The sequence below is a fragment of the Lynx canadensis genome, chromosome A1, assembly GCF_007474595.2.
Source record: "Lynx canadensis isolate LIC74 chromosome A1, mLynCan4.pri.v2, whole genome shotgun sequence".
In the NCBI taxonomy this organism is placed as follows: Eukaryota; Metazoa; Chordata; class Mammalia; order Carnivora; family Felidae; genus Lynx; species Lynx canadensis.
This window is the reverse complement of record NC_044303.2, coordinates 142,462,147-142,477,821: the sequence shown is the minus strand read 5'-3', so window position 1 is coordinate 142,477,821 and position 15,675 is coordinate 142,462,147. Positions and strand designations below refer to the sequence as shown.

At 34.1% G+C, this 15,675-nt stretch overlaps 1 protein-coding gene across 5 annotated transcripts in view; it reads left to right on the top strand.

Moving 5' to 3' along the window:
• AP3B1 (adaptor related protein complex 3 subunit beta 1) overlaps positions 1 to 15,675 on the top strand; it is a 265,520-nt gene that overhangs the window by 81,900 nt on the left and 167,945 nt on the right. For all 5 annotated transcript variants that reach the window (XM_030323534.2, XM_032593390.1, XM_030323533.2 and 2 more), the window contains one exon: positions 1,482 to 1,664. In XM_030323534.2, coding sequence (XP_030179394.1) covers positions 1,482 to 1,664 — 183 coding nt within the window. The remainder of the gene's footprint in view (positions 1 to 1,481; positions 1,665 to 15,675) is intronic.

Below are 15,675 nucleotides of genomic sequence, written 5' to 3'. Positions count from 1 at the left end.
CACAAATACTAAGTTATTCTATAGTTTGAGGTCATAAACTTAGTTGTTTTTAAGGGATTTTTAAATAATACTAATTCTAAGCATTTAGAAATATGATTATCACAGAATATAATTTTTGAAGAGTGATTTATGCAGAAGATATCAAAATGTGGAGATGAAAACATGAACTTAACATCCTTTCCATATCAATAGCAAATGGGAAATTATATGTATAATACATTTTTTATTTAGTTCACACAAATAATCAATTCTTTGCTTTTTCGATTGAAGTGCATTCATGCTGGGACCAGCAGGCACCAGTACATGGGCAGGGCTGGAGTCAATAAATGCGGCTTCACGTTTATACTGATTGGTAATTCATAAAATCCCCACAGGACTGGAAACTTGTTTAGCATAATAGCAAGTCTATATTCTGAGCTGTTTTCTTTCAATTGTATTGTTGGTTGCATATTAATAAACTAAATGTCAGCCAAGTAGAGGGACAAACACTAAAAATACGAATATCATTGTATCTAATATTTTTCAAAAAGTACCATTTCAGTAAGTTACATTTCTATTTAATTGCTTATTTTAAGTCATTGGGGAAATTTTAGACACTAAAATGAAGATCCCTAGTGTTTAGAACGAATATGATATTAATTTATTTTTTCAACAGTATTACATTTTGGCTAACTGCACATATATCAATGGTACATATATAGAAGTATTTGTATATTATGTATTCTGCTTAGCTTGTATCTTTATAGCAAAGATATCTTAATTTTACCACTTTGTATGTATGACAATTACAAAACAGCATTTATGGTTCATTAATTGGTCTTTGAGGGAGCTGTCTTTTGTTGGTAATATGTTATTTCAATTTATACACGTTGTTATATAGGTTATATAAAATTTTAGCCTTTGTATTTTCCTTGTAAATATATTGGTAAAAATTAACAGGTGGATTAAAATGTTGAAGATTTGAAAGTGTTTTGTACCAGAAACACTTACAAGTTCCTCAAACACTTTAAGATGAATTCATTGTCATTCTCATTTTAAACTGACATGATGTAGTCTTTGTTATTGTCTTGATTTTTCTGAATGTTATGTACTAAATAATAAATCTTTAGATTGGAATTTAGGTTAGCTTAAAAATGAAAAATGTACATGACGAATATGTTGAGTCCATCCATGTGTGAACAATTCATTGATATTTAACGTGACAAAAAAATTGTTGGATTTGTAGTACTGATACTTCTCTAATTGTAATACTTCAGGAAAGTATTAGCTTTTCAGACATGTTACAGCTATAAAAATTCTTTGAGTGAGTGACACTTAAAATTTGTTATTTAAACAATCATTTTGTTAATTAAATAACTGAATTCTTTAACATTCATTGTCAACACTGATTGTATCTCTGTAATGCCTAAATAGAATCTTTGATGGGGAGGAAGATTCCCTAGACACATTTTTTAATGAGTTACTATTTCTTTCTTTTCTAGCTGGTAGCTGGCAGTGTTGTGATGGCTTTTGAAGAAGTATGCCCGGATAGAATAGATCTGATTCACAAGAATTACCGCAAGCTCTGTAATTTACTAGTTGATGTAGAAGAGTGGGGGCAGGTTGTCATAATCCACATGCTAACTCGATATGCTCGTACACAGTTTGTCAGTCCTTGGAAAGAGGTAAGTGTTGAACAATCTTCCACTTAATGAAGATTAAGAACATGGATGGGCTTTTAAAAATGTGTATAGGAGTAAGATAATAGAAGTCTGCATATTTATGGAGGACTTTTTTTTTCTTATGTTCTTTTGGAAAGCAGAAAATAAATATAAATGCAAGGATAATTTTTCATTATTTTGGTACCGATTGACCTGTCTTTAATGACATAGTGTATAAACTTTTAGTATGATACCTGGCAGGAGGCCCTTGTTAGGAGCAGCAGCGTGATACAGTGTTTTCAGGGATATTGCCAAATCATGGATTTTTTTTGCAGTTTGTTGCTTTCATATCTTTAAGTCTCAACTGCTCAAGTGATTCAATCATACAAGTGGGAAATGTGCTTCTAGCACATGTAAATTTAAGAGAATATCTTGCCTTTAATGGTAAATATTACTGACCTTTTGAACTACTTTTTCCTAGTTTTGTATTTTAAAATGTTTGTTTTCCTTTTTTTCACTTAAGCTGATAGAATTTTAGTAAAATTAATAATTAAATATGCCTTAAAACGAAGTTGTTTTCTTTGTGCATATTAACATTAGAGGTATACCTACCTAGACACATACCTTCTTGTTACTTTATTGACGATTGAAAAAATTTTACTGCATAGTTTGCAATAGCGATCTCTGTGCGTATATATTTAATATTTAAGTGTAAGTTTTAAACTTGTTTAAAAAAAGAAATCATTAAATCTTATAAGACTGGCACATTCATTCTCATCTTGTGATATTTCTTTTTTGTCCTTTTCAAAAGCAGGTGGAAGTGGGTGGGAGGGAGGTTGGACAAAATGAGTGAAAGGGAGTGGGAAGTACAGGCTTCCATTTATGGAATGAATAAGTCATGGAGATGAAAGGTGCAGCGCAGGGAATATATTCAGTAGTATCATAATAGTGTTGTATGGTGACAGATGGTAGCTACACTTGTGGTGAGCACAGCAGAATGTGTAGAGTTGTAGAATCTCTATGTTGTACACCTGAAACTAATGGAACATGTGTCAACTACATTTAAATTAAAAAAAGGTATAATACTTTTTTAAAAGTAAAATCTATAATAGATTTTTAAAATCAACTGTGTAAAAAGTAAAAGATCAAAAATCCCCCAATTATGTCATAATGGTTTGTATAGAAACTTAAGCGTAGGGCTTGAGTGCTTACTACATTTCACTTTTGTTATTTAGAAATAAAGGAAGTGGAAAACGTATGTAGAATGGAGGAATGTTCATAGTACATACTTTAAGATGTCATGTTAAACTTTCAGATGTTTAAAGAAGTTTAAATGTTTAAAATATTCATCAGTGCTTTTTACGGTAACTATTATTCATACTAAAAAGTATTTAAAAATTTTTAAAGTATATCTTTATCCAGAAGACTATCTGTATTACTGACTCCATCTTAATTTTAATATTAAGAAAGTATTTAGGTTATTTAAAATTGAAGTATGTTTTGAGTTATTCATATATAAAAGTCTCATGCCATATAAGACTCTTAAATTGATTGCTTTTTATATAAAATAAATTGTATTAATCATTGAGCAAAGTACATTTCTGATGGCACTTTTGCTGGATTAAGCAACGACATGCCAGTGCTATAAAAGTCTTGGCCCTTTCATGTAAATGATAACTTTGACGAGAGATTTTGATAGCTTGTTTGATTTCAGCGGGTCCTTTTCCAGAGTGCTCTTTAGATGTTTTGTTTTCCTGTTGTAAGGTTATTATAAAGTAATTTTGCCTTATCTAACCACTGTCATTCTTTGATAAGATTTTACATTTTACTTCCCTGTCACCATCAAATCATTTTCAGTATCTGTATGCAAATGATCCTTTGCTTTGTTATTATGTAGAAATTACAGTTAAAATCTTTCCTTGCCATATCTTCTAAAAATATGTGTAACAGACTTTAAAATCTCTATTTTTGTAGTTTGTCTATTTGTGTTTCTGTTCCTTGAATTATATTTCATGTTATTTTACATAAAAGTCATGTTTAAAGCTATTTACAAAGCCAGGAAGTTAAATTTTGTACTGCCATATATATTTACTCTTTTGACAGATAATTTGACAAATTGGGGCTATATGTATTCCTTGTGTTTTCACATGTGGATTCTTTGGACATTATTACAAACATGAGATGGAATCCGGTCATTGTCCTGGGTACATTGAAACTGGGCTCAGTAATTTCTTACCTTTGCCACTTACTTGCATTCTGACCTTGGCATTTTCTCTACATTATGTGGTCACTTGTTTTCAGATGTGCACCTCAGGCCTCAGGATGCTGTAACATTGCCACAGGAACAACCCCGGGGTGGTGGTGGGGGGTGGGGGGACAGTGGTGCTCTAGACTCTGCAGCTCTCTGGGTTCTTGCTTCTGTTCCAGACAGAGCAGCCTTCATCTTTGTCTGCCCTTCATATACAGCTTTGAATATGGCTTCCTTTGAGAAAGATTCCTTGGCTTAAAGAAAAAAAAAAAAAAAGACAAGAAGAAAACCTTACTAAAAATAGAAGATTTCTAAGGGTTTAGGTAACTATAAACATAACTTTTTTTTTTAATTGTACAACAAGGTCAGGCACATGGTGAAATAAAAGCGAAGTCGTCCTTCTCATATCATAACCTCTTGGTTGACCCCTTAGAGGCAACTGCTTAATTTCCGTTGTTGTAGTGGTTATAAATATTACTTTGGATAACATATTTCACTTTATTTGTTAATTTAAAGTGGTATCAGTTGATTCCAAAATAATCAAGATAACAGGCTTGTGTCTCTTTGTATACATATGTATTCTGTTCGGTACCAGCAGGAAAGATTTGAAAGGGTCATTCTTTATTGCAGTATTAGAAGCAAGGGATTGTCCAAGATGTTAGACTTTTAGCACAGATACATTTTATAAAATTAAAGTTCAAATGGTTATCATCATTTAGACCATGTTCATGCTTACTCTTTGAGTTAACCCATCTCAGACTTTCTCTGTGGCTTGTTAGAATTCTGTTTCACTGAGCAACTTTTGAGGGAGCAGTCCAAGCACTTGGAGCCTTGGAGAGTTTATGGCTTATACTTTAACTTGCATCCATCTTTTTAGGACGGTACATGGTAATTTTAACTTTAAAATTTGGCAGCCTGAATCATGAAGCTGGAAGAAACTTAGGAGGATTCTGCCTTTATATCTGCTTTCATTTTTCAGTTCTCATGTTGTAGAAAGCCTATCATGCGGTAAAGAACTGCTGAGAATGTTACGGGATAGAAAGACAAAGTGGATCAGTATGCTAGCATAGTCATTGCTGACTTGTTAAAATCCTTTTTTATCTTTTCAACTTCAGGTCTTGAATGTGGTTTTTTTTTTTTTCAGAAATTAGCAGAATATAAAGGTGGTCATTCTAGCACCTCATCCCCATTTACATACAGGCAGAAGTCACTTATATAAATGCTATATGAACACCATATTATGATATATAAAGAGCCATTTGTCTTGAAGTAAAAGATTTTACAAATGAGAAAACGGTCTCACTAAAATTATAGATTAATTTTAAAGTTATTTAAAGGAAAAAACTGCCTTTAAATACTAAATTTATTAAAATCAAGGGGTTTCTCAGATACTAAGATAATATATGAAAAATAATACAGTGATACTTTAAATTTAACAGTTTATTATTTTGCTGTACTTTGTAGTATTTTATTTGAGATAGGACAGTAACGATTATTAGACCCATTTTATAGATGAAGAAACTGAGGCATATAATGTTTAACAACTCATAGAAGATAATATTGCTTATAAAATGTGGAACCAGAAATATAAACAGAGTAATCTGATGCCTAGATCAGATTTATATTCTGATATATATCCTATATATTCTATTCCCTCATGACTTTTAAGTTAAAGTATCTTTTTGCTTACTTTAATAACTTTCTCTGTTTGTTTACTGCATTCTGGTTGAAGCCATTTTTGAAGTTCCGCACCCCCCCATCCATGGTGCTTAGATATTGCAGTTAGCTAACAACTATAATTAAATTTGTTTTTCAGAGAGAAAAATCATGTTTCTTGTTGAATTTTTAAAATATTTGTTTATAAACTTGAAAGGTAGCAAAATTATTTTTTTGAGGGATTGAAAATTAGTAGAAACCTTTTTTGAGATGAGCTGATGTAACATGCTTTTGTCAATAAGTTCTCAGATGAACACATCATATACAAACAAGCTTCTTCAGGGCAGAAGAGATTTTTAATTTAGTTTATTTGCATCATTATAGATCAGTATTTAGGCTGTTTATATGTAAATGTATGATTTGAGGAACAATTAAGTGTTGACAAAGTAGATTGCAGTCATATCAATTGCAGTGCATTTTCCATAATTTTTCTAACTGACATCTTTGATGATAAATAGTGGATGCCAAGTCAAAGCCGATTATACAGTGCACTAGGAATTCATGGGGCTGTCAGGGAGAAGACCGATTGACTTTAAATTTACATATTAATGAGAAGATTTGTTAAGAGGGTGCTTGACTATAGAAAATAACAGCGTATTTATAGGGCACGACATTTTATAAATAAAGCTGATGCAGGAAAATGGAAATTAAACCTTTTAGGTTAATAAATTCAAGAGACTGCTAAAATGCATATTTGCATTTTTATTTTCTCAAATTTACCTTACTCTTTACAGTACATGTAGGTGTTTTTTTTTTTTTTTTTATTCTAGGTCAAGTTTGTATAATTTTCAAGGATATAAAATTACTTAAAGATTTTTTTTGTGTCATTCAAGCCTATTATGGGAGAATACTTGAAGCATAAATGTAAACCTCTAATAGTAAAGTTACTTTTGTAGAAAAAAATGAATTTTAGAAAATAAATGTTATAAAACACTAAGTAAATTTTAAGAGTATTAAAAAAACCCAAAACCCTTTAGTGGTATTAATTATAAACCAAAATAAAGCTCGCGTTCTGGGGCCTGAGAAAGGTTTTTAATTTTATGAATTTAGCTCTTTAACCTTAAACTTTCTCTAGGAGATGACAGTTTTGCAAGAATTATCAAATTTTTTTACTTTCATGATTTAGAACTTCAAACTTTATGTACTCATGGTAACTTTTTGCATATGAATCCAGCTAATATAATTCTAGTGGCATTATGCATGCCATTTTGAAATTTGGAGTGATGAATTTACTTTTATTTCTCTCAGTATATCTGTATTTCAATTATAAAACCTTAGGTGGGTGTAAGAAAGTTCCAGTTTAGAATTTTGTTTAAAGTATTTTTGAGATAAATTCCTTAAGTTTTTTAGGGACAGCTGTAAAATAAGAACTAATCCGAACACAAAATTCATATACGTAGTTCTTGATTGGCAATTTTCTGAAAATACAAAGGTACTGTGAGAGTCCACCATGTCCTGTCTTCCAGGACCTACATGTTAGAGATTATTTTTTATTCAGTTTTAATTTTCTTTACAAGTTAATTTTCTTTGTAAAATAAATTTTGTATTGTGTCTTACTAATGAACTATTTTTGAATCTCTTGTGCGTAATTTTTAAATAACAGTAGGGAGGAGTTATGGTAGGATCCGTGCTGTACAATTCAAATACAAAAGTTTTTTGTGCACTTTTTCAGGCACCTGTTGATAAAGAGTTCAATATGCAGTTTATTGGGAAACTGTGGACCACTAGCAGATATTGAAATGGGATTTCCCTCTCTCCATTAGTTATGAAGTATTTATCTTAAAGATTCCTTATTCTTCTTCTTGTTCATAATTTATTTTTGGTTGGATTTTTTAATCCATGAAGTTTCCTTTTTTTTTTTTTTAATTTTTTTTTTAATGTTTATTTATTTTTGAGACAGAGAGAGACAGAGCATGAGTGGGGGAGGGGCAGAGAGAGAGGGAGACACAGAATCCAAAGCAGGCTCCAGGCTCTGAGCTGTCAGCACAGAGCCCGACGCGGGGCTCAAACTCACAGACCGTGAGATCATGACCTGACCCGAAGTCGGACGCTTAACCGACTGAGCCACCCAGGCGCCCCTGAAGTTTCCTTTTGAAAAATATTTTAGGGCACCTGGGTGGCTCAGTTGGTTAAGCGTGGGACTCTTGGTTTTGGCTCAGGTCATAAATCTCAGGGTTGTGAGATCCAGCCCTGCATTGGGCTCCATGCTGGGTGTGGAGCTTGCTTGAGATGCTCTGTCTCCCTCTGCCCCTCCCCCACTTGCACCCACACACGCTCTCACTCAAAAAAAAATAAAAAGTAAAAAAACAAAAAATATATTTTAAACTTTATCCAAGTAGACATGTACGTGGTTTAAAAAAGTAAATTAAATAATACCACCTGGCTTGTAAGAAACATTTTCCTGTTCCACCCTTCCCCATGCCTGGATTTAGCTACCTCCAATTCTTTTAGACACGTGTGTATTTAACTTTCTCCGTTTCTCAGTAATATGCGTATTTTTTAGTAATATGCACATATTGCTGTTTCTTGATTTATGAATGACTTCCTATTATAGAAATGGAAGATTTGGCATTCTTGTCATATATTATCTCATAATTTCACTCTGTCCCTATTCCATCTTTGCAATATAGTTTTATTAGAATTTTTAAATAATTGTATATTGTTCATTTAATTATGACTTTGCAGATATTATTTCTGTATAGTAACATTCTTATCTCCTTTTTGGTGGAATCAGTATTCTCTTGGGGCTTATGTATTTGAAATGCCATGTCACTTTTATTTTTTAATTTTTACAAATTTTTTAAAGTTTATTTATTTATTTTGAGAGAGCACAGCAGCAGGGAAGGGGCAGAGAGAGAGGGAGAGAGAATCCCCAGCGGGCTGCACACTGGCAGCACAGTGCTGGATGTGGGTCTTGAGCCCACCAACTGTAAGATCATCATCTGAGCCTAAACCAAGAGTCGGAAGCTTAACCAACTGAGCCACCCAGGTGTCCCGTCATGTTACTTTTTTACTTGACATCTTGGTTGGATATAATACTGTTGGGTCACACCTTTTTTTCTTCTTCTTCAGAGAGCTCTCCTTGTAGGCACAGATTTTTTTCCTTTGCAGGTGATTTGGTATTTTTGTTTGTATCCCAGAAATCTGTTTTTTTTCCAACTCTATAAAGATTAGTGAAGTTGCCTCTTGATGCGGATCATTCTATCTGATCTACATATTTACTTCTTCATGTATTTTGTAGAATTTTTTGAATTCTTTTCTTTGATGTTCCAAGTTTTTTTTTTCTTGCCCCGTTTGTCTTTTATATGCTTCATAAATACCAGTTATGCTATTTTACAGTCTTTGTGTACTCTCTGTCACCTTTAAAAAAATTGCTTCAGTGTTTGTCTTTTTATTTGCATTTGTATTTCTCAAGTCTTTTTTTTTTTTTTTTTTTTTTTTTGGTAAGAGCATGAGTGATGGAGAGGCAGAGAGAGAGGGAGACAGAGAATTTGAAGTAGGCTCAGCACAAAGCCCAGTCTGAGCCTCAAACCTGTGAACGGTGAGATCATGACCTGAGCTGAAGTCAGACATTTAACTGACTGAGCCACCCAGACACCCCTCAAGTCTTTTTGTCAGTAATTTGATTTTCAGTGATCTTATCTGTCTTTAACAGTTTTTCTTTACTTTGATAATGATACTGCTTTGGGTTTTATTTTATTGTATTTATTTTGAGAGAGAGAGAGAGAGAGAGAGAGAGAGAGAGAGCGCGCACTCCCACAAGAGAGGGTCACAGAGAGAATCCTAAGCAGGCTCTGTGCCAGCACAGAGGCCAATTTGGGCTTGATCTCATGAACCGGCAGATCACGCCCTGAGCCGAAATCAAGAGTCAGACACTTAACTGACTGAGCCACCCAGGCACCCGCTTTGGATTTTACTTATTCAAGTTTCAGTCTTACATTTCCTTTATTGTATAGTTTTATCATCTCATCTTTGAACTTCCATTTTCTTGAGTTCATGTTCAAGAACTTGAGAACCTCTTGGAGAATTTACTTTCGATACATAGGGAATATTTTTTTCCAGAATGATTTGTCTTTTGTATTTTCAATGTGTGCTGTGAATATGTAGCATAGTTATTGTGCTCTTTTCATATTGAAAATACTTGGGAAGCTCTGGTACAGACATTGATTCTGACACAGTGTGACTTCTTAGTTTTGTACCCACACCTAAAGATAGTTTGTTTCTTCCTCTCAATTTTCAATTTGAGGTGTGTGTATTTTATGTCATACTCTTTTTTGATTTAGTGGTAGCCTTAGGGCATTTGGGGAAAGGAGTAATTTTGGGGGTAGTAAATTTAGCATCATCAGAGATTGAAGTTGTTTTTTTAGAATGCCTGAGCAGTTTTTCTGGAATTTTCTTCAATGTTCTTTAGGAGTATTCGTACCACCTAGTATATTCCTATGGAAAGATATTCTTGATCTTTAAATTAATTTCTGTTATTCATTGCTTCATCCAAGAACTTTGTTGCTCGATAAAGTAGCTGCTAGCCACATGTGACTGTTTTAACTAAAATTGAAAATCAATTTTTCAGATGCATTAGTCACATTTTAAGTGCTCAGTAGTCGCACATGGCTAGTGCCTACTTATTAGATGGTGCTGATATAAAACGTTTCCTTTACCATAAAAGTTTCTTTGGGGCAGTGTTGCTCCAGAGTCTTCACTTCTTTCAGGGAGAGCCAGCTGTGTTGTTTACTCTGCCATGTGCTTCTCTTCAGCACCTATTTTCACCACTAACCCCCCTCACCACCCTACCCACCCATTAGATTGAAAAGATAAGAATCACTCCTCTTTGTTTTCTTCTAAATTTGGGGAGGAGAAGGTTATTAGTGAACATTCTCAGGAAGCATGGAATATGTGTTTCTAAAATCTGCTGTTTAAAAAAAGCTTTGTTTAAAAAAAAAAGTTTGTGCCAATAGATTATGACACTTGTTCCATTACAGTTGACTGTTTTTTGCTAGTTTTAATATTTTTATTTTCCTCACATTTTTTATATTGGGAAAAGAGATTGCATTCTCTGTCTTTATTTTACCATCCTTTCCTAGAAGTCTCAAAATGTTCATAGTTTTAAGTATTTTATGACTTTTAACATATACCAACTGAATTTTAGGAGGAGAGACTTAGAGTTTAAGGAGTTAAGAAAGGTTATTCATTCTTTTGCCCTTCTCTGATATCTGTCTGCTAAGTTTCCTCTTTTCTTTGAGCTTTTTTTTTTTATATTCTCCCATAGATACTTGTATTGTTGTAATGTCTCTTGACTGTATCATCCATTCATTTCCTCATATTTTTCTCTGTGTTAGTTTTATTATTCTAGCATAAAGGAGTGGATATAATTAATAATGAATCACCTGACAAGTCACTTATTTACATTTAATTTTGTGATTTTGCTGCTTAATAGTTTCTGTGTTCACCGAAAAGATGATTTTCTGTAAACTAATAATGTAATTTGAAACATCCAGTTTTCTTCTACTCTGTGATTCATTTAGTTGTGTCTATGTATAGACTTTAGATGTCTGAGACATATCTTAAAATCACTGAAGTCTTCCTGGAAGTAGCAAGCCTTCAGTAGATTCCACAGTTCTAAAATAGTCACATCAGACAGATTCTGCCAGTGTATTTTTGTCTAGGTGGTGTAGAGAATGCAGCACTGTTAATTGTCTCAAACAGCCACCCCCCCATTGAAAGATCTTCCCTGCAAACATTTTCTACAGAGATTGAGCACCTGCATAGTTTTGAAGAAGCCATGTCGCTCTTGAGCCTAATGTAGTCTAGTTAATGTTAATAATTACATTCCTCTCGTAGGTGATGGGTTTAGGAATGGGCATATAATGCAGTTCTGGCTAATGGGATGTAATGGGAGGCATGAGAAAACTGAGATGTGGAGGGGGTATATGAAAAAGGTTTACTTTCACATAACAAGCATCAAGACATTTGACTTGCAGTTGAGATATAGTACCTCATGAACTTAAGAGTTTCAGCTTTGACTAATAGAATGCCTTGATTGGGTTAACTCTCTAGAAATGTTTTGCAAAAACCAGCTATCTAAAGTCACTGTAAGACAGCCACAAGTAGGAAAAAACTAGAGAGGATTCTATATACGAAAGGCTGAAATTTCAAGGTGTGAGATTTTTGAGTTTGCAGGTTTTTGTCTGAGGTCACTCCTGTAACTCACATGGTAATGGAAAGAGCCACAGCCTTGCTTACCCAGCTGTCAGAGAACAGACTTCAAGACTGGCAGAATACCTAACATTTTGGAGGAAGTTCCAGAAGGGTGTGGGAACCACAGAAGGATGAACCCCCTGGAAATGCATGTGAACAGCATCCAAATCCTTGGCTGAACAATAAAGTGGAGATGTATGAGAAAGACTCTAGTGGATGTAGTAAAAAAGCAGCTCCTGGAAGATAAAAAAGCTAAGTGGACATTCCCCTTGCTGGCCACATTAAGACAGACAGAGTTTGGAGTTTGAGATCAGTAGCACACTAGTTATAACAAATATCAGTATACTTCAGAAGAATTCAGTACATTGTAAGGAAGACTTTTTTTTTTTTTTTTAATTTTTTTTCAACGTTTTTTTATTTATTTTTGGGACAGAGAGAGACAGAGCATGAACGGGAGAGGGGCAGAGAGAGAGGGAGACACAGAATCAGAAACAGGCTCCAGTCTCCGAGCCATCAGCCCAGAGCCTGACACGGGGCTCCAACTCACGGACCGCGAGATCGTGACCTGGCTGAAGTCGGACGCTTAACCGACTGCGCCACCCAGGCGCCCAGGAAGACTTTTATAGTGTGTGGTTGATCGTGTCCAGAATGTACGTTTAAAAAATCAGTGCACATGAGAAACAAATGAATAACTGCTGCTCAAGAGAAAAAACAGTCAAGTAGAAAGTCACTTCAGGATAGTCAAGAAAAGGCAATTACAGGTAAATAAAAGCAGTTATATCTATGGCCGAAATACTAAAAGCAACATCGGCGTGTTGAATGAATACATGACGAATCTTAACAGGACAGAAGACTTCATAAGAAAGAACCAAATGGAGGGACGCCTGGGTGGCTCATTCAGGTAAGCGTCTGGCTCTTGGTTTCAGCTCCTATCATGATCTCAGGGTTTTTGAGTTTGAGCTCCGCATTGGACTTTGCCCTGAGATTCTCTCTCTCCCCCTCTGTCTTCCCCTCACTTGCTCGCTTTCTCTTTCTCTGAAAATAAATAAATAAACTTAAACCTTTTTTTTAAGTTAAAAAAAGAAAGAACCAAATGGAAAATATAGGGCTGAAAATTACAATGATTAAATGAAAAGTGTAGTAGATGAGCTTAACAGCTGAAAGGAGGCAGTAAAAGAGTCAAGAATCCTGAAGGTAAATCAGTAGAAATTATTCAGTCTGAAAAACAGAAAAAGCAAGTGGAGAGTATGAGAGCCTTGTGGAATAATATCAAACAGAATGAAATGGTTCTAACTGAAGTTCCAGAATGAGAGTAAGGAATGTGAATGAAACAATAAATACCTGAAGAAATAAAGACTGAAAATTTTCAAATTTAGTTGAAGGGGGAAAATCCAAGCACACTGATCCAGGAAACTTATCAAAATCTCCAACAAAACAAGTAAAAAGTCACACTTCTATACATCATAGTCAAACTTCTGAAACCGAAAGGGAAAAAGAAAACAGTGAAAGAGACAGAGATAAACTGCATTATATATAGAAGAACAATGATATGGCTAACTGCTGATCAGAAACAGTGGAATCTAAAAAGCAATGGAATATCATCTTTCAATTATTGACAGGAAAAACTGTCAACAAAGAATTCCATATTGAACAAATCTAACCTTCAAAAATAAAGATGGAATGGATACATTTTCAGATGAACAAAATTGAAAAATTCATACATGGGAAATATATAAGAAATACTACAAGAAATTGTTTAGGTTCAAGAGAACTGGTAACAGATGGTAATTCATAACTATAGAAGAGAATAAAGAATGAAAGAAATGGTATATATGTGGGTAAATATTATAAATTATGCCTTTTCTTTTTTTTCTTTATTTAACATACAATTTTTGTAACACATAAACACACAAATTATCTATCTCTTTGTCTCTGGCAGTCATAGATTGTACTTACGCTTGAACTCTAAACTTTTGTGTACACCCAGGAAGCTGTAACCTTTGCCTACAGTGCCACAAAGTCTTTGTGTAGACGTATGTTTTTATTTCTGTAAGAGTGGAATTGCTGCATTGTGTAATAAATATATTCTTTTCCCCCTTCTTATCTCCACTTTCCACTCACTAAACAGTCACTTCTAACTGTTAGCTCTGTATTTGATCGGTTATCCATATATTATTTTTAGAACAACTTGCTTACATAACTTTTAGCAGTGACTCAAAGGATATCACTTAATTTAGGTATATCAATATTTTGGAGTTAATGAAAAATAAGTGGTCCCTTTAAAATTTTCTATTTAAAGAGTTTTTATAACCTAGATTTTTTGCTTTTTAAAGTTTTTAAATTGTTGTTTTCTGGATCCCTATCTACCTTACTTTATCTACAGTATAGTTTTTTTTTATTCTGTTTACATTTTAGAGTTCCCCATAAGACTAAAAAAAAAACAGAAACTGTACTGATTTATTGCCTCCTCCATGAAATGTCCACAAATACTTCATAACCTCTGCTCTAACCCTGTTCTTCTTTTTCATTGTCATAAAGGAGAATTACATTTTTCAGTTTCAGTTCAGTAGACATCTACCTTCTCTAGTGTATTTTCTCTATTTCAGGGGTTAAGGTAAAGAAAGAATGAATACATGAGGAGTCATGATTAGTTCTACTTAGGTTGATTTTAATTTTATTTCATAATTTATGATTGAATGAGAACCACTCTAAAATGTATTCTGCTTAACAAAAAAGCAATTCATATTTATTCCCCATCATTAGATAGGGATTAGTTAGTTTTCAGATGATTAGGACCATTCTTTCTCATGTCTTGGAACCCTACTTAAGTTCCCCATTTGTCACAAGTATATTTTATTTCAGAAAAATTTGAAAAAATGCCTTATATAGATCTAGATTCCTTAGTAACAAAGTTTGGAAACTGCTGCATTCAGAAAGCTTGTTTCTTATGTATTGGAGCTGATCATTTAGTCATAAGAAATGAAAAGTGCTGTGGGCAATTGAACATTGTGAATTTTCATAGTGGCTCAACAGAAAGTTACTGGGCACAGGTGTTTCTGTAATTGTGATGTATGGGGGCAGATTCAGTGTTCAATGGTCCTCAAACCCACACTTCCACCTGTGTGGCATAGTGGTCACTGGGCTGTGATATAAAACATGTAAAGTGAAGAGCATAGCATTTACCACACGAAAGGAAAAAAGTCTCAAACCACTATGCATATCCTGGTTTGTTTTATATAGACCTAATTTGGGGGGAGGGAGATGACTTCTTTTTTTTCCTTTGAGAAAAATATTAAATTTAAACTTTTATTAAACGTGACCCTTTTTCCCTAGTGAATGCATTTCTCTGGTAAGGCGTGCTATCCATACTGAATAGCTCATTTAACTAAGCCAGTACGATATTGCTAATCACCTACCCGCTCTGGTCTTGCTAGGCACATCTAACCCAATATCATAGAGATATACCACCAGTATATTGCTATAGTATCTCTGAACTGAATGTTTGTGTTCCCCCAAATTCATATGTTGAAGTCATAACCCCTAATGTGATGGTATTTGGAGGTGAGGACTTGGGAAGTAATTAGCTTTATTTTTTTTAAAGATTTTATTTAAAAAATATATATATATATATTTTAATGTTTTTACTAATTTTGAGAGAGAGAGAGGGACAGAGTGCGAGCAGGGGTGGGGCAGAGAGAGAGGGAGACACAGAATCTGAAGCAGTCTCCAGGCTCTGAGCTGTCAGCAGCAGAGCCGGATGTGGTGCTCGAATCCATGAACCCCAAGATCATGACCTGAACTAAAGTCGGATGCTTAACCGACTGAGCGACCCAGGCACCCCAGATTTTATTTATTTTAAGTAGTCTCTTACACCCA